General features: G+C 46.7%; 1 protein-coding gene across 2 annotated transcripts in view; it reads right to left on the bottom strand.

The window, feature by feature from the left end:
* lin54 (lin-54 DREAM MuvB core complex component) overlaps positions 1-19564 on the bottom strand; it is a 136702-nt gene that overhangs the window by 77824 nt on the left and 39314 nt on the right. For both annotated transcript variants that reach the window (XM_072496350.1, XM_072496349.1), the window contains exons 2-4: positions 18287-18972; positions 4431-4521; positions 4179-4324 (exon numbers count right to left, since the gene is read on the bottom strand). In XM_072496350.1, the coding sequence (XP_072352451.1) occupies positions 4179-4324; positions 4431-4521; positions 18287-18937 (888 nt within the window). In that variant the 5' untranslated portion in view covers positions 18938-18972. The remainder of the gene's footprint in view (positions 1-4178; positions 4325-4430; positions 4522-18286; positions 18973-19564) is intronic.

Here is a 19564-nt window from a genome sequence, read left to right as displayed (position 1 = left end):
TTGTTGGAATTGAGATATCCTGAGGAATGTTCATTGATCCTGTCTTGGCATCCTCAAGCAACATAGATGGTGCCACTATACTGCAATTCTTCTATAATCCTGGACGTAACCCCCTTGTGATTATGTTGTTCATTATTTATGGTCTTCTCTCCTGCAAGGGCATGCGAGCTGTGAGCATGAGGTGAGTGTTGTTAGCTGTACTGTTATAGCAAAAATCATATTGAATCGATGTAAAATGTGGTCTGTGCAGTTTTACTTATTTTTGTCATGGTGTTATAATCCTTGTGGCTGTGGGAGGGGAGTGCCTTTTTGGCACCCCTTATCTGGTTTATAATGAAGATGAGTGGAGCAAGGGTGGAGTGGAGTGATGGGTTGATGGTGGATAATTGGATTAGTTAAGTCCTCATTGAGATTGAGGATAGTCTCCCAGTTCGAGTAACGTTTTGTTTTGTTTTTTGTTGCGTTAAATTTAAGAATCTGAGTCTTTTTCCTTTGATGGCCTGCACAGATTATGTATCCTGGGGAAGCTGGGTTCCTTCTGACTCTTCTTTGAGGCTTGAGTTTTCCAGGTAGCAACAACCAATATCAGAACTCAGGTAACCAGCTGAATTAGAAGTAGCAGTATTGGGATCAAAGGAAATTAAAGGCACCTGGGGTTTGGTGGGATCAATGGTGGAGAACGTGTAATTGTCGAAAGAGTCCAGTCCCCTCCAGTGCTAGAATTCCATAATCTGCTGAGGCTGTGGTCAGGGGTCTACAGCACAGAAAAGGCCCTTTGGCCCATTCCATCTGTGGTGTTGTCACCCTCGACACAGCAGACCATGTGGGCTCCTTTTTTAAAAGTGTTAATACATTTAGAAAGTTGTTTCTAACATTTCAAAATAGGTGCACAAGCCCAATTGCACGTCCTTGATGCTATGAAAGGTAATTTCTGAAAAGGTCCTGCTGACTGAAAATCTGATATATTACAAGAATTAAACAGCAAGCAGTCACATCCACTTCCAGGAATTCTGCTTTCCCCTTTCAAATCGGGGCAGTTTTGAAATCAGGAAAAGCAAAAGCTCAGTGAGAAAATAAGCCTAAAGAGGTTAAGAATAGTATTAGCTTAAAAAAAAAACAGGTTTATATTGAAAAGAATGGCATGAGTCTGAGGATTGGGAGTGCTATAGAAGCCAGCAAAAGGCCACTAAAAGGTTGATGAAAGGGGTGGGGTGTGGGAAATGAGTACGAGAGTAATCTAGCCAGGAATATAAAAATAGATTGCAAGAGATTTTACAAATCAGGAGAATAGCTGAATTTGGTGCTTTAGGAGGGGGGAATGAGGGCGTGACAGAGACAATGAACAAATATTTGCAACTGTCTTCACAGGAGAACACATGTTACATGCCAGAAATACAGGATGACCTAGGGGCTAAGAGCAGCAAGGAAATACATACTACAGAATTTCACGAGAATTGAAGTGCGACAAGTCAACAGGGCTTGATGGCCTGGATCAGTGGTGGGCAACCTGCAACCCGGGGCCACATGCAGCCCATGTGCGGTCCACAAGACATTTTGTTAACTGATGCCCATGCGCAGAGTTGTCGCATTCTGCTGGTTTCCATCCACATATCATTTTTCCTATCGGTACAACTGAAGTGAGACGCGTGTAAAGCAAGGACACATTAAGTGAGGTGCATGCTGAGTGCACACAATATTAATAACTGTGAAAGCCGTGCGCTCCTTCTGCATCTAATCAAGTGTAAATATTTGTTTTGTTTTTACCATTTGAAGTTCTATTAATATAAGATCAAGCATTTTCTATTACTTCTGAAATATCCAACGTGTATTCAACTTATTTGATCTTATTCATGGGGTCATAGTTAGTGAACATGCTCAGATTTTAATCTCGCGGCCCACTGAGATCAAGGAGGGCCGCTCACACAGCCCACTCACTAGCCGAGGTTGCCCACCACTAGCCTACAGCCTAGTGGTCTAAAAGATATAGCTGCAGACAGAGGATGCACTGGCTGACTTTCCAAAATTCCGTTGACTCTGGAACAATACCAGCAGATTGGAAGTTAGCAAATGTAACACCGCTCTTCAAGAGATGAGGAAGAGAGAAAGCAAGAAATTACAGGCCAGCTAACCTCACTTCTGTCATCGGGTAGGTACTGGAATCTATTAATAAGGAAGTCATAACAGTGCACTTAGAAAAGTATAGTACGAATAGAACAAGTCAACCTGACTTTATGAAAGGGAAATCCTGTTTGACAAATTTAGAGTTTTGTTGAGGATGTAACAAATAGGGTAGATAAAGAGGAGCCAGTAAATGTAGTTTTGATTTCCAAAAAGTATTCGATAAAGTGGCTACACAAAAGGTTAACACACAAGGTAAGAGCTCATGGAGTTGGGGCTGATATATCGGCATGGATAGAAGGTTGGTTAATTGACAGGAAGCAGACAGTAGGCAGAAATGGGTTATTTTCAGGCTGTGACGAGTGGAGTATCACAAGGTTCAGTGCTACAGCTCAGCGATTTTCAAACTACATTAATGCCTTTGCTACATTGTTCTCTGTCTCTTGGCCCATGTCTGCTGACGATACAAAGCTAGGTGGGAATGCAAGCAATAAGGAGTTCATAAAGAGGCTGGAAGATAAGTGAGGGGGCATCAAGGTGGCAGGTGGCGTATAATGTGGGATGTCTGAGGTTATTCACTTCGGTCGCAAATAAAAAAGCAGATTTTTTTAAAAAAAGACAGGAAACTTGCATAAACAAAAGAAAAACTGGATATTGAAAATGTGAAATGAAACAAAATATGTTGGAAATAGTCAGGTCAGGCAGCATCTGTGGAGAGAAAGAGTTAATGTTTTAGGCTTTTCAGGCTTTGACCTTTTTCAGAACTGAAGATATTTAGAAATGCAAGAGATTTTAAGCCTGTGGAAGGTGGGGGCAGGGAAGCAGGGGCATGGAGAACAAAAGGCACGATTTGTGACTGAGTGGACAGCAGGAGATATTAAATAACAAAATACTACATGTTGCAACAGCCAAACAGGGTGGTAGTATAAACAAATGTTGTGCCCAAATGTCTACATTGGCAACATAGCAGCCGTCTGAATATAATATGAATGGATAAAGAAAGACCATCAAATCAAAAAAAACATACACAAGGTGAAGGCAGATGTTATGCGTTCTCCTGGAACAGCACCTTGGGCGGAATTCTCTCCCCCCCCCCCCCCCCCCCAACGCTGGGTGGGAGAATCGCCGGGGCGCCGCGCGAGTCACGCCAAGCCGCCCCGGCATCCGCACGCGATTCTCCCACCTCCCCCCCAAACCGGCGCGGTGAGAATCACGGCTGGCTGCTCGGAGAATCGCCGCTTGTAACGGGCGAGTGGCGATTCTCCGGCCCGCATGGGCCGAGCGACCTGCCCAACACGACAGGTTCCCAACGGCACCGTCCACACCTAGTCGCTGCCGGCGGGTACAGCGCGGGAAAACTGTGGGTGCGGCCTGTTTGGGGGGGGGGGGGGGGGGGGGGGGGAGGGGGGGGGAGAGGAGAAGAGAGAGAGACTCAAAAAGGGGTCTAGCCCCCGATCGGTGCCCACCAATCGGCGCGCTGGCCCCTCTGGAGGACCTCCTTTCCTCCGCCGCCCCGCAAGATCCAGCCGACATCATCTTGCGGGGCGGCCGCAGGGAGGATGGCAACCGCGCATGCGCCAGTTGGCGCCAGTCAACCTGCGCATGCGTGGATGACGTAATTTATGCGGCGCCGCATACCCGACGCGCGTAAATGACGCGGCGCCGCTCCTCGCCCCCCCGGGGACGAGAATAGGGGGCTGGGAGCGGCCTCCGACGCCAGAGTGAAAAACTCTGGTTTTCACTCCAGCGCCGGGACTTAGTCTCTCGATGGGAGAATTGCGCCCCATATCCTTCAACTTCTGGACGCAATATTGAGCACAACAACTTCAAATAATAACTTCTGCCTTTCTCTTGTCCCATGTTTTTTTGCCCTTTGGCTATGACAGAAGACAATCTGCCACCCTTGCCTCGTCATATGACTACACATAACCACATTTCTGTGTGAATGGAGTTAACTCTTAAGTGCCTTTCTATGGCCTAGGACACCACTCAGTTGAATCAAACCAGTTGCACAGCAAAAGCGCGAGAGAGAGAGAGAGAGAGAGAGCTCGAGAGCTAACCTTATTTGGAGACTTCAGTGGCGAGATAGCAATCTTGTTGGCAGTCTGTTGTGCTGCAGAGGTGAGATTGGAGCCAAAAGCACCACCTTCAGAAATGGTGATAGTGTTTGGGGCAGTTCCAAGTGAATTCTGAGAAAGAACTCTACCTGCAAAATATAAGTAAATAGATTTGAATACCTGTATGCACATTCTAAACAATAAAGTAACTTTTTTTTTTAAACTGTAAATTATAGAGAACACTGGTAGAATGACCTGTTATAAGGGTCTTGTTGTGGACGGGTTTGGCAATGATGAATTTTGTGATCATTGGTCCAGCAGAAGTGGGTGTGCACTTCTTGGCAATCTGTAAAATACATAAACTTCTGTAAATAGAAAAACAATAATCTTTAAGATGGCCTCAAGGTATTTTTTTTGCCGGCTTTTGTAGCCCTACTGGGCAATTGTGAGATAGGAGGGGATATGTAAAGGTACATACAGGAGGATCAATATTTGGATGGGGATGAGCTGGATGGACCAGAGCAGTCTGCATCTTCTCCCCGTGGCTGCGCAAGTTTCCTCCGGGTGCTCTGGTTTCCTCCCACAAATTCCAAATACTACCTGCCTGTTAGGTGAATTGGACATTCTGAATTCTCCCTCTGTGCACCCGAACAGGCGCTAGAGTGTGGCGACTAGGGGATTTTCACAGTAACCATTACAGTGTTAATGCAAGCCTACTTGTGACAATAATAAAAGATAATAATAACTTCCTCATGGCACTGGACACTTGGGACGGACCCCCACCCCCTCCTGCATTGGCTCTTGGAAAGAGCACCCTATTTAAGTCCACACCTCCACCCTATCCACGTAACCCAGCATCCCCATCTAACCCAAGGGAAATTTAGCATGGCCAATCCACCTAACCTGCACATCTTTGGACTGTGGGAGGAAACCGGAGCACCGGAGGAAACCCACACAAACCCGGGGAGTACGTGCAGACTCCGCACAGACAGTGACCCAAGCGGGAATTGAATCCGATACCCTGGCGCTGTGAAGCCATAGTGCTAACCACTATGCTACTCCTTTTTACAGATATGATTGAATAGAAGTCAGCAGAAATACTGTAAGGAGAACTGGCAAAGAATAGAAAATAAACTTGAGCACGGAATTTGTGAAGCTAGCTGGAACACAAAAGGAATAGTTTGGTAATTTGGCAAAAGGGATGGAGGAGAAAGGGGGGAATTTAATTTTGATTGACATTTTGTTGACTTGCTGCTTGCGCATTCATAATTGCAGAACTTTCAGGTCCGACTGAAGTATGTTGGTCTCAGCACCAAACAAACTTTTCATACTTACAAAATGGGTAATGAGGAGTGATAATGAGATTATAATGCAATTGCTTTGAATATACGAGAGCCCTCGTTGTTCATACTCCACCAGAATGAGTGCTATGGATGCTATTATCTCATTGCATTGTCTCTAACATTAACCTCCTCAGCCTATAACAGACTCAATTCAAACCCTAAGATAAAAGCAAATTACTGCAGATGCTGGAATCTGAAACAAAAACAAAATTTTGGACGATAGCAGCAGGTTTGACAGCAATTGTGTGGCTGGGGCTGAGGGGGGATGGGGCGAGCGGACAACGGGGAGGGGGGGGCCCGCGAGAACGGGGGATGACAAGAGGTGGTGTGGGGGGGGGGGGGGCAAAATGGGAGAAAGGAGGGAAGGTAGGATCCCCTGGGTGAAGTGTAAACCTTTGTCGCCAGAGGAAAATGAGAAGGACAGTGGGAGCATAGAGCCAATGGTCACTCTTCCCTGACGAGCAGCGACTGACCGCCATCATGATCCTGGAGATGGACAGCAATGCAGCCAGGGACAAGATAACCTGCCAACATCTCCTTTCATCTGCTGCTCATATCAGCAATGTTGAAGAGCTCAACAAGGTGGTGGGAAGGTTCACCATAGCCCCGGTGATGCACTGATCTAAAAGAAATACCCCAGCAAGCTAAAAGGACAAGATTAGGAAGAATTAGGTGGAGGGACTTGTGAATGGAGGAACTGGATCAGCATGTGAATGGAGGAACTGGATCAGCATGTGAGAGACAGAATCTGTGATTGGGGAAGCAGCTCCTCACAGATTCTCTCTCCTAAACTCACTGCTCCTCCACACAGAATATCCTGGGGAGGGAGGAACTGGATCAGCATGTGAATGGAGGAACTGGATCAGCATGTGAGAGACAGAATCTGTGATTGGGGAAGCAGCTCCTCACAGATTCTCTCTCTTCCTTGAATTTTTTTGTCCATCAATAATTTTTCAGGGCTATATACATATATTATATGGGGCGGGATTCTCTGCAAATGGGGCTATGTCCCCACGCCGGTGGAACAAAACAGCGCCATTGGCCCCCCAAGGTGAGGAATTCTCACCTTTCTAAGGGGCTGGTGGACGCCGGGGAGGTTGGCGGCGCTCCAGCCAGTGGCGCAGGGCCAGCGCGAGTTCGCGCATGTGTGGACCGGCCGGCGTGATCTCGCGCGCATACGCAGGGGCTCTTTTCTCCGCGCCGGCCCCAGGCAATATGGCAGAGCCCTAAAGTGGCCCAGCGCGGAGGAAAGAAGGCCCCCCCCCCCCCACGGAACCAGCCCGCCCGCAGATTGGTAGGCCCCAATCGCGGGCCAGGCCACCCACACCACCCAGTGCCCGCCCGCCACCCGCCGCCGCCGACTCCCCGGGTTCGATCCCGGCCCTGGGTCACTGTCCGTGTGGAGTTTGCACATTCTCCCCGTGTCTGCGTGGGTCTCACCTCCACAACCCAAAACTGTGCAGGTTAGGTGGATTGGTCACACTAAATTGCCCCTTAATTGGAAAAAAAAGAATTGGGTACTCTAAATTTATTTTTGTTTATAATGAAGGTTCCCTGGGGAGTAGATAAATTAGAGACCGTGTGTTTGACCTTTGTTAGATGATGTAGTTAATGGAAGGGGTTGAAGCAATCAGGTCTTGAATTTCAGGATTTCAGTTCAGATCTGTCTGAACAGGTTAGCTTCTTCTCTCAACGCAGTTCAGTTAAACAGATTTTGCCTGTGAACAGAACTGCAGTTTCTGAAAAGGCAGACAGATTAAACAGTTGTTTGACACAGGCAAGAATCTGCAAGCTGTTTTCTGGAGGATCTCTTGCTCTCTAAAAATAGTTAACCCAAGACACCTCTTTATAGCAAGTATTCTTAGGTTGGCTAACTGAATTTAAAAATAGATTTTGACTCCCCCGCTGCTGTTTTTTTCTGATGTGTCGTGGCAAAATGAAAAAAAATTCTGACACGCTGACTGCGTTGAAACTGGATGTAGTTTTAAAAATATTTATTCATGGGATACAAGCAGTTGCTTGACAATGTTGGCTAACTGTATTTAAAAATGGATTTTGACTGGAGATGGGTTTTGCGTGAGTGGAGATAAAGGATAGCAGTTAGGAGTTTCATTATCATTGGTAAGCATTGTTTAACTGGTAATTGCAAGTTTCTTTCTTTATGATGTTAAAGTTAGTAACACTGTTAGTAATAAAGTTTGTTTTGATATATCATATCCCTATTTGTGTGTGGAATCACTCCTGGAGCAAAGTAACCTGTCATCAGTCTTACAAATTAAATAAAATATTGGGGTTTCTGTCCAGTCTCTTAGGAACTGTTGGGATCTGGTGGAGGATCATAATTTCCAACCCTACTCACTATCACCTTTTCAACTGCAATTAGGGAGGAGATATAAATGCGACATTGTCAAGCAACTGCTTGTATCCCATGAATAAATATTTTAAAATCTACATCCAGTTTCAACGCAGTCAGCGTCAGCATTTTTTGGTTTTGCCACAAGGTTTAATAGTTAACCTTGCATACCAGGAGGTTTCCAGGGGGAGCCCAATACCCATTCTATTATAAAACCTTCTGTGTGCATGCAAAGAGAGAAATGCTCCAATGAACCCCAGTCACACATTTGAAGGAATTTGGCTTCAGCATTATAAAACAATGCTCCAAATTGGGTTCGGGACCGAACCATCATAGGTGGCACCAATCAGCTGAAATTTCTCATCAATTCAAACTCTTTTATATATTACTTATTTATACCACTTAGGTTTATGGGCTACCTTAAATCTCAACCGCCTCAACTGCAGCTTTTAAATGGTACATTGTCAACATGAGGGAGATCATTTGTTACCTGCATCGACTGTTCTCAAATACTTTGGAGGTGAAATAGAACAAGCCATCTTTGGAAAGAATACGGTTCATTGCAACTCCCTATTGGAGGTAAAATGCTTTGCTTTCAATGGGGGTTTTCCCACATTTGCCCGGTATGTGTATTTTTTTTTGAAGTGCCACCTTTTATATTATTTCCTCTGCTTGTTGCCCCATACACACCATGCATGGGGACAATGTGGGGCAGGAAACCTATGCTCTGACTAGATTATTGGATATTCAAATACACCAGTTTTGACTCACTCTTCAAGAAAATTACTGATGTTCACCTTGCGGTGGTGTAGCTTTGTTTTTTAAAAAATATATATATTTTATTAAAGTTTTCAAACACAATTTTTTCCCTTACAAATCAAAAAAAATAAAAATACAAGTAACATGATAACTACAATATAACATTGTGTAACTAACATAGTAAACTAACCAAATAACACGAAGTAATACTCCCCCCCCCCCCCCCCCCCCCCCCGGCCCCTCTCCCCCTCCCAAAAACCCAAACAATTTGCCACCTCTCAGCCCAGCTCTGCAGCTTATCTATATCCCTCTGTAACCTGCTACATCCTTCCACACTATCGACAACACCACCGACTTTAGTATCGTCTGCAAATTTACTCACCCACCCTTCTGCACCTTCCTCTAGGTCATTGATAAAAAATGACAAACAGCAACGGCCCCAGAACAGATCCTTGTGGTACTCCACTTGTGACTGTACTCCATTCTGAACATTTCCCATCAACCACCACCCTCTGTCTTCTTTCCACATGTTGCTTCCTTCCACATGAGCAAAATCCTACGCCGGGCTACTAGGGACGCAAAGGCCACGACATCGGCCTCTTTCGCCTCCTGCACTCCCGGCTCATCCGCAACTCCAAATAAAGCTAACCCCCAGCCTGGTTTGACCCGGACCTTCACCACCTTCGAGATCACTCCCGTCACTCCCTTCCAATACCCCTTCAGTGCCAGACACAACCAAAACATGTGTGTGGTTCGCCGGGCTTCCCCCGCACCTCCCACACTTGTCCTCCACTCCGAAGAACCTGCTCATCCTTGCTCCCGTTATGTGTGCTCTATGCAGCACCTTAAATTGGATCAGGCTAAGCCTGGCACACGAGGAAGAGGAATTTACCCTGCTTAGGGCATCAGCCCACAAACCCTCCTCAATCTCCTCCCGAGCTCTTCTTCCCATTTTCCCTTCAGTTCGCCCACCAACTCCTCCCTCTCTTCTCTCATCTCCCGGTATATCTCTGACACTTTGCCCTCCCCGGCGAACACCCCCAAAAGCACCCTGTCCTGGATCCTGTGTGTCGGGAGCAGCGGAAATTCCCTCACCGGTTGTTTCGTGAACGCTCTCACCTGCATATATCTAAAGAAATTTCCCCGGGGCAGCTTATACTTTTCCTCAAGCGCTCCCAAGCTCGCAAACGTCCTGTCTATAAATAAATCTCCCACTCTCCTGATTCCTACCCGGTGCCAGCTCTGGAATCCTCCATCCAGCCTCCCTGGGGCGAACCTATGGTTGTTCCTGATTGGGGACCCCACCGAGGCTCCCAGCACACCCCTCTGTTGCCTCCATTGCCCAAGATACTTAATGTTGCCGCCACCAATGGGTTCGTGGTAAATTTTTTTTGGAGAGAGCGGTAGTGGCGCCGTCACCAGCGCTTTTAAACTCGTCCCTTTACAGGACTTCATCTCCAATCTTTTCCACGCCACTCCCTCTCCCTCTATCATCCATTTACGAATCATCGCCACATTGGCGGCCCAGTAGTAGTCGCCCAAATTCGGCAACGCCAGTCCCCCCGTCTCTACTACGTTGTAGGAACCCCCTCCTTACCCTCGGGGCCTTCCCTGCCCACACGAAGCTCGTGATGCTCCTATCTATTTTTTTTAAAGAAGGCCTTAGTGATCAGTATAGGGAGACATTGGAACACAAATAGGAACCTCGGGAGGACCACCATCTTAATTGCGTGCACTCTGCCCGCCAGTGACAGCGGCTGCATGTCCCACCTTTTGAAATCCTCTTCCATTTGTTCCACCAGTCGTGTCAGATTAAGTCTGTGTAAGGTTCCCCAGCTCCTGGCTATCTGAATCCCCAGGTATCAAAAGTTTCTTTCCACTCTCCTTAGCGCAGGCCATCTATCCCTCTACTCTGGTCCCCAGGGTGTATCACAAAAAGCTCACTCTTTCCCATGTTAAGCCTATATCCCGAGAAATCTCCAAACTCCCTCAATATCTGCATGACCTCTGTCATCCCCCCCACTGGGTCCGTCACATACAGCAGTAGGTCATCCGCGTAGAGTGACACTCGGTGTTCCTCTCCCCCTCTAATCACCTCTCTCCATTTTCTGGATTCTCTCAGCACTATGGCCAGTGGTTCAATTGCCAACGCGAACAGTAATGGGGACAACAGGCATCCCTGTCTTGTTCCCCTGTATAGTCGAAAATACTCCGACCTTTGCCGACTTGTGACCACACTTGCCGTTGGGGGCCCCATAGAGGAGTTTAACCCAGCTGACAAACCCGTCCCCGAACCCGAACCTCCTCAGCACCTCCCATAGATACTCCCACTCCACCCTATCAAATGCCTTCTCTGCATCCATTGCCGCCACTATCTCTGCCTCCCCCTCTACTGGGGGCATCATTATCACCCTTAATAGCCATCGCACGTTGACATTTAGTTGTCTCCCCTTTACGAACCCTGTCTGGTCTTCGTGCACCACCCTCGGGACACAATCCTCTATCCTTGTTGCCAGCACCTTTGCCAGCAACTTGGCGTCCACATTTAGCAGTGAGATAGGCCTATAGGACCCCGCACTGCAGCGGATCTCTATCCCGCTTCAAGATTAGCGATATCGTCGCCTCCGACATTGTCGGGGGTAGGGTCCCCCCTTCTCTGGCCTCGTTAAAAGTCCTTACCAACAGCGGGCCAACAAGTCCACATATTTTCTATAAAATTCCACCGGGAACCCATCTGGTCCCGGGGCCTTCCCTGCCTGCATGCTCCCCAGCCCCTTGGTAACCTCGTCCACCCCAATTAAGAGCTGCTTAAGAAGGAGGTGCTGGCCCCGATGCTACAGGCAATTGAGGGGCTTAAGGAGGCACAAGAGAGCTCCGCGTGGTGGAGCAGAAGGTGACGGACAACAAAGACGAGATCCTGGGCCTGGCGGTCAAAACGCAGACGCACGAGGCGTTCCACAAAAAGTGCATTGAAGTCCTAGAAAACAGATCACGGAGAAAGAACCTTAGGATCCTGGGTCTCCCTGAGGGAGTGGAAGGAGCGGACGGCGGGGCTTACATGAGCGCGATGCTACGCTCGCTAATGGGAGCTGAGGCCCCCTCGGGCCCCTTGGAAGTGGAAGGGGCTCATCGGGTCCCCGTGAGATCAAAGGCGGGAGAACCACCTAGGGCGACGATCGTGCGATTTCATCGCTTCAATGACAGGTGGTTCTGAGATGGGCCAAAAAGGTACGAAGTAGTAGATGGGAGAATGCGGTAATCACTAAGGACGCAGTATTGGACAAGCTAATGGGGCTAAAGGTAGACAAGTCTCCTGGCCCTGATGGGATGCATCCCAGAGTGTTAAAAGAGATGGCTAGGGAAATTGTAAACGCACTAGTGATAATTTATCAACATTCACTAGACTCTGGGGTGGTCCCAGAGGATTGGAAAGTAGCAAACTTGACACCACTGTTTAAAAAAGGAGGTCGGCAGAAAGCGGGTAATTATAGGCCGGTAAGCTTAACTTCGGTTGTAGGGAAAATGCTGGAATCTATCATTAAGGAGAAAATAGCGGGGCACCTAGAGGGAAATTGTCCCATTGGGCAGACGCAGCATGGGTTCACAAAGGATAGGTCGTGTCTGACTAATTTGGTAGAATTGTTTGAGGCCGTTACCAGTGCAGTAGATAACGGGGAGCCAATGGATGTGGTATATCTGGATTTCCAGAAAGCTTTTGACAAGGTGCCACACAAAAGGTTGCTGCATAAACTAAAGATGCATGGCATTGAGGGTAAAGTGGTAGCATGGGTAGAGGATTGGTTAACTAACAGAAAGCAGAGAGTGGGGATAAATGGCTGTTTCTCTGGTTGGCAACCTGTAACTAGTGGGGTCCCTCAAGGATCAGTGTTAGGCCCGCAGTTGTTCACAATTTACATAGATGATTTGGAGTTGGGGACCAAGTGCAATGTGTCAAAGTTTGCAGACGACATGAAGATGACCTTGAGTAGGGTGCTCTTTCCAAGAGCCGGTGCAGACTCGATGGGCCGAATGGCCTCCTTCTGCACTGTAAATTCTATGATTCTATGAGTGGTAAACAAAAAGTGCAGAGGATACCGGAAGTCTGCAGAAGGATTTGGATAGGTTAGGTGAATGGGCTAGGGTCTGGCAGATGGAATTCAATGTTGCCAAGTGTGAGGCTATCCATTTTGGGAGGAATAACAGCAGAATGGATTATTATTTAAACGGTAAGATGTTAAAACATGCCGCTGTGCAGAGGGACCTGGGTGTGCTGGTGCACGAGTCGCAAAAAGTTGGTGTGCAGGTGCAACAGGTGATTAAGAAGGCTAATCGAGTTTTGTCTTTCATTGCTAGAGGGATGGAGTTCAAGACTAGGGAGGCTATGCTGCAATTGTATAGGGTGTTGGTGAGGCCGCACCTGGAGTATTGTGTTCAGTTTTGGTCTCCTTACCCGAGAAAGGACATATTGGCACTGGAGGGAGTGCAGAGGAGATTCACTAGGTTGATCCCAGAGTTGAGGGGATTAGATTATGACAAGAGGTTGAGTAGACTGGGACTGTACTCATTGGAGTTTAGAAGGATGGGGGGGGGGGGGGGGGGGAAGAGAGATCTTATTGAGACATATAAAATTATGAAGGGAATAGATAGGATAGATGCGGGCAGGTTGTTTCCACTGGTCGGGGAAAGCAGAACTAGGGGGCATAGCCTTAAAATAAGGGGAGGTAGATTTAGGACGGAGTGTAGGAGGAACTTCTTCACCCAAAGGGTTGTAAATCTCTGGAATTCCTTGCCCAGTGAAGCAATTGAGGCTCCTTCTTTAAACGTTTTTAAGAAAAAGATAGATGCCTTTCTAAAGAAAAAAGGGATTCGGGGATATGGTGTACGGGCCGGAGAGTGGAGCCGAGTCCACAAAGATCAGCCATGATCTCATTAAATGGCGGAGCAGGCTCGAGGGGCCAGATGGCCTACTCCTGTTCCTAGTTCTTATGTTTACTTCTGAATGCACAATGAATTCTCAATGCAAACCTGTTCCAATGTTATAAAAAAACAATATTTTTATTTGTCTTTTTTCATGCCTTCCTTGCACCCTAAAATCAGTCTCTATAAAACATCAAATTGGTTTATTTTTCAAAGGCTCAGTACACAACTTTGGCAGAAATTGTTTAGGAGCTATCAAAGCATTATAATCAACTTTTGGGTGTCTGGTTACTGCAGTGGGTTAGACCAGGGTTTTTCAAATTCAGGGTCGCGGGTGGGTGTCAAGGGGGTCGCGGAGCGATCAGTTGTGGCGTTCCCGATCATGGGAGAAGCACCCAAGAATCATGACCCGCTTTTAGGTTGAATGGCATCAGCGTCTGCCAGCAACCACAGCATTTTCTCTTGCTCCATCTGATTGGCACCTAGATCATCTAATGGGTGATTAGCTTTCCTAATGTCACATCCGATGTCTAATTGTTCTGATGACCAATAGGAAGAGCTGGGGGCGGTACTTTCGAAAGTGGACTGATGGAGCTCAGAGCCTGTGAAGGACACAGAACGGCCGAGTGAAGTTTGTGTGAGGGGTGAGAATGGCAAGTCACGATGCTGGCAGTCAGCACCAGTTCACAGGATTCCACAAGTACTTCAATGCCTACACCATCACAAGAAGGAGGAAGTATGCGAGAGCCACATAAACAGGGATTGAAGCAATTTGTTTGTTCTTGAAACTGAGATCCAAGAAGAAGGCACCAGTAACAATCACCATGTGTGGTTCACCTCTGGGACATTGCATGTGAAATCTGTTGAATGTTTGAAACTTCGACAATCATGTCACTAAAATAATGTAACGCAAGTTATCAGCCTTCACAAATAAAACTCATGGGATGCCATGTGCTGTTTTTAAAAAAGAGAATGCCGCCCGCATGTATGCCCCCTCAGGCACATCTGACAGTGCACATGCCTGGTTCCCAGCATGGCAAACTGCCATCTCCTGACGTCAGCACGTATCCCAGTACCGTCTCATCCTGACATCAGCTCGCTGTCCTCTCGTCCTAGCATCAGCGCGCTGTCCCAGTAGTCTCGTCCTGGCATCGGCACGCTGTCCCAGTAGTCTCGTCCTGGCATCAGCACACATTCCCAGTACCGTCCCGGCCTGGCATTGGCACACTGTCCTAGTGCCATCTCGTCCTGACGTCAGCACGCTGTCCCAGTGCCGTCTCCTCCTGACGTCAGCACGCTGTCCCAGTGCGTCTCCTCCTGACGTCAGCACGCTGTCCCAGTGCGTCTCCTCCTGACGTCGGCACGCTGTCCCGGTACTGCCTTGTCCTGACGTCCCGGTACTGCCTCGTCCTGACGTCAGCGCGCTGTCCCAGTACCGTCTCGGCCTGGCGTCAGCACGCTGTCCCAGGACCAAATTTAGTTTTAAAAACGGCAGAGTCTTCCCGCCAGAAGTGGGGAGTGTGAGCATGTCACACGCTCGGCACGTACACTGACATCACGCGTGTTTTGGCCACAAAATCATGGAGGAGAGATTCCTTCATTTTGCAGCTGCCAGCAAGCAACTGGAATGTGTGAAGAACTGAAGATGGATCAGTTTGTAATAAGGAAGAGGGGGCCAGAGACGCAAACAGGTCAGGATCTCACAACTGACTCTGCTGGAGAGCGCTTCTCAGGGGACTCCACGGCAGGACAAAGCGTTGCTGATGTGAGCTCCAGGGCCTCTGATGAGCAACCCATTAAGAAGCTGAAATCGGAAACAAAGCAGTATGAAGATGATTTTGAGAGGTATGGCTTTATTGATTTTGCGAATGCAAATCAGGATACAAAGCCCATATACGTTATGTGCACGGAAGTCCTGGCAAATGAAAGATTAAACCTTCAAAACTTCAGAAGCATTTGAAGACAAAACATGGTGAGTTCAAGGACACACATGTTGATTTTTTCTCAAAGGATTCAGCGAGAACTTAAATCATCAGCTGAAGCGCTTAGCAGAAATGTAACACTGAATGACAAAGTAAGTGAGATGAAATGAAATGAAAATAAAAATTGCTTATTGGCACAAGTAGGCTTCAAATGAAGTTACTGTTCAGGCTCATGCTAAATTGCCTCTTAATTGGAAAAAAAAATTTGGTACTCTAAATTTAGATTAAAAAATACATGGTCAAAACTGTAGGATGCGTATGGGGAAATTACATCAAACTGTACAGTGCTCTAATATGTTTAGTTCTGGATTCTGAACAACAAGAGATATTCAGATGTCAAAGGTACTGCAGAGAAGAGCCACAAGGTTGCTAATAATAATCTTTATTATTGTCACAAGTAGGCTTACATTAATACTGCAATGAAGTTACTGTGAAAATCCCCTAGTCGCCACACTCCAGCCCTGTTCGGGCACACAAGGGAGATTTCAGAATGTCCAATTCACCTAACAGCACATCTTTCGGGACTTGTGGGAGGAAACCGGAGCACCCGGAGGAAACCCACGTAGACATGGGAAGAATGTGCAGACTCCACACAGACAGTGACCCAAGCCGGGAATCGAACCTGGGACCCTGGAGCTGTGAAGCAACAATGCTACCATTGTGGTACCATGCTGCCCTCAGGGTGCCTCATCAGGAATACAAATCACTCAAATAGTGGAGGACCCTGGTTTTTAAATCTAAAAATAGACATTGGCAACATGCAGACCAATACCAGGTTTACTTCAAACAATTAACGGTCACATAAAATTCACTTCTGTTCAAAGACACTGGAACCATAAACAACTGAAAGTAGCGATGAAATTAAAAGTACTGGCATTTTATTTTAAATCATGGGATGGGGGCATTGTCAGCTAAGCCAGCATATATTGCCTTTTGCTAATTGCTGTTGAGAGGACACCACTGAGCTGCCTTCTTGAACCGCTGAGGTCCACGTGGTGCAGGCACACTCCACAGTGCTGTTAAGAAAGGAGGAACTTTGCAGCCAATTAAGTACTTTTTGAAGTGTAATCATTGTTGCAGTGCATGAATCACAGCAGCCAATTTGTACACAGCAAGCTCCCATGAACAGCAAATGTGATAATGACCAAATAACCAGTTTTGGAGTTTGACTGGACCAAGATTCTGCTCTGCCCCGCTCTTCTTTGAAATAGTGCTATAATAACGCACTCACCAGACAATTTTACATTCACCAGACAACCATTGTTTTTAACATTTCATCTGAAAGATTGACATCTAGAATGTTAGTTTAGAGTCTTGTGCCTGAGTCTCTGCAGTGGGACAGAAATTCACAACCTTCTGACTCAGAACGCTCTGCAGAGAAGCTACCAACTCTAAATTCTAAGCTTATTAATTAAGTTGAACCAAATGCCTTGCCTCATAAGTAGTATCTTATGACCTTTGTATTTCGAATTGTTAATGAGGGAATATGATAAATCTTTAGAAGTGATGAATGCAGCATTCTTGGCAGTGAATGTGAAAGCCCCTTATTAAAACACCATTCGAAGGGCAGCACGGTGGCAGTGGATAGCACTGCTGCCTCAAGTTCAATCCTGGCTCTGGGTCACTGTCCATGTGGAGTTTGCACATTCTCCCAGTGTTTGCGTGGGTTTTGCCGTCACAACCCAAAGATGTGCAGGCTAGGTGGATTGGCCACACTAAATTGCCCCTTAATTGGAAAAAATGAATTGGGTACTCTAAACTTTTTGAAAAACACCATTCGGAAAACCAGATCTTTGCAAACGGTATTTTCTTTAAAATGTACAAGGACATTGTATTATTTTGAGGAATAAGCCAAGGAGGAAGGCTACCCTAACACACTCTCTCCCGCCGTCGGAAATTCCACGTGTGGTTATCAACCCACAGCTTGAGAATCTTCATCGGAGTATAACTTATCTGCATTTGAGAAGCTCAGACAAGAATTGATCCAGCTCTATATTGTCCTCCCTGCCGAAGCTCCATAAGTGAGAAGCTCTAGACATCTACTGAGACCAGCAGCCCATCTTCACATGAGTAAGCTCCACATTGACAGCATTGAAACTCTGTAAATATTATCTTTCATGTCATAAAGCCTATCCTCCAAAGTCCATCGCTGCAGAGACTCCTTGCACATGCATGCATGCTTGGAGTATTTTTAAAAAGGGGTGGATAGCTGTACTTCCAGAGTCCACTTGTGTGTTCTTGCAACTGGTTTTGAAAAATGTTTTGTTTTGTAATAAATCAATGATCAATTAGTCTGAGTTTATTGAAAGAATCCTGGTCAAAGTATCTTTTATTTTGGATCTAACAGCAGCAACGGTAAATGATTGACCATTGTGGCAAGTGATTTAAACTTTTAAACTAATGGTGCGACCACCAAAGCTAACCCCAGAGTCAGGCAGACTGTGGGCAGGGAAAAGGGAAAGAGAGAGAGAGATAGAGAGATCAATTAACAAGACCAAGAAAAGCAGGGAGTAAGGACAATGCTCTGATGCCACTTAGTCACAGCCTATGACACACTTCATGGGCACATTTTGCTGCTTTTACCCAACCGTGTTGCAAAACATCCCCACATGACGTACGGTTCACTAATGACCATGTCACACAAGCTTTTTGCTATGCTGACACCTACAGGTCTGTCATTCAATAACATCACCAGCTACACAATCTATAAAGTTTCAATGCAGTCGTTGAATCTTATCAGAAAAATCTCACACTTACCTGGTTTTGTGTAGATTGAACTGATGCATTGAGAGATGGGCTCCCAGTACCCAGCACCTTTCCCTCAACTCTTCCACCAAGAGTAACCACCTTTATTTGCTTCTGCACATGTGGATCCAAAGCTTGTAATTGAGTTGAGACTTGAAGATGGGCTGCTTGACTTGGCGGTAATGAAAGTACGATGGACTGTCGAGGCTTTCCGAGAGTAGTTACAACTAGCTGCTGTCCGACTGGCTCTGACTTAATCGTTTGGCTGCAGATGCTATATTCAGGGTGTTCGGATATTGGATTAAGGATAATCTGACTTGCTGCTAAAGATGTTCCAGCAGTTGTGCTTGGGAGGCTGATTTTACTGGTAGCCTTTGGTGTACAGTCATCAGGATTAGGTTCCATTTTTATACTTGTGTCACCTAAAACAAGTGGAGTAGCATTATTTGTCCACACAGTGACATGGTTTGCAATGCTCGACAGAATCTCAGAGTTCTTGCCTTCATTTGGATGTATAATTTCCTCAAGCTCAGTTTCCATGGGAACTGGATCTCCATGCTCCGATGTTATTGTGACAGCCTCAATACTGTCATCTTCGATGATTGTTGTGTCCATTATCTCCTCAGGAAGCAGGCTGTTCACCTCAGCCGACACCACTTCCATGTTAATTATGCAGATACTTTGCAAGGACCGGATAACTGAAAGAAAAAAAAAAGGGGAGAGATAAAGTAAAATCCACGTTTGCAGCAATTGAAGTAACCATACATCAGGTTTTAAAAACAGACTTGGCACAAAAAAGTTTTCACAGAATTTACCTTTGGTGGCTGCCAGCACAATGAGTATTCTACTTCCACTACCACTAATATTAACATTAGGGACTGAACTTTAAAGGGTGCAGCAGTCCCCACTCCCCCGGCTAAAATGGTGTGGCGGGGGAGATGGTGTCTGCCCACAATTCCAACAGCTGCCTCACAGCAATTTAATGCTGTGAGCAGTGTGAATTGCTTTAAGGCTGCTCTTGTCTCGGGAGGAAGTTCAGCATGAGCACGCTGCTGGCCAATCGGGAACAGGGCCGCTGCTGGGGCTACAAGTAATCCCATCACATCAAAGAGCCAGGGTCAGGGGTTCCAGCTTGACAGGTGGGGCCGGGTTTCAGGAGGCCAGGGGGGAGAATGCAGATTGAGGGCACACTGTGCATTTGATGGAGCCAAGCAGCCCCAAACCATTCCACCTTGTCTGACAGGTAAAGCTGTCAGGCTTCCAACTGGCATGGGCCTCCCCCTGCCACAG

Source organism: Scyliorhinus torazame, chromosome 3 (assembly GCF_047496885.1).
Source record: "Scyliorhinus torazame isolate Kashiwa2021f chromosome 3, sScyTor2.1, whole genome shotgun sequence".
In the NCBI taxonomy this organism is placed as follows: Eukaryota; Metazoa; Chordata; class Chondrichthyes; order Carcharhiniformes; family Scyliorhinidae; genus Scyliorhinus; species Scyliorhinus torazame.
Note: the sequence above shows the minus strand (reverse complement) of the source record. Positions and strands in the feature narration are given on the sequence as shown.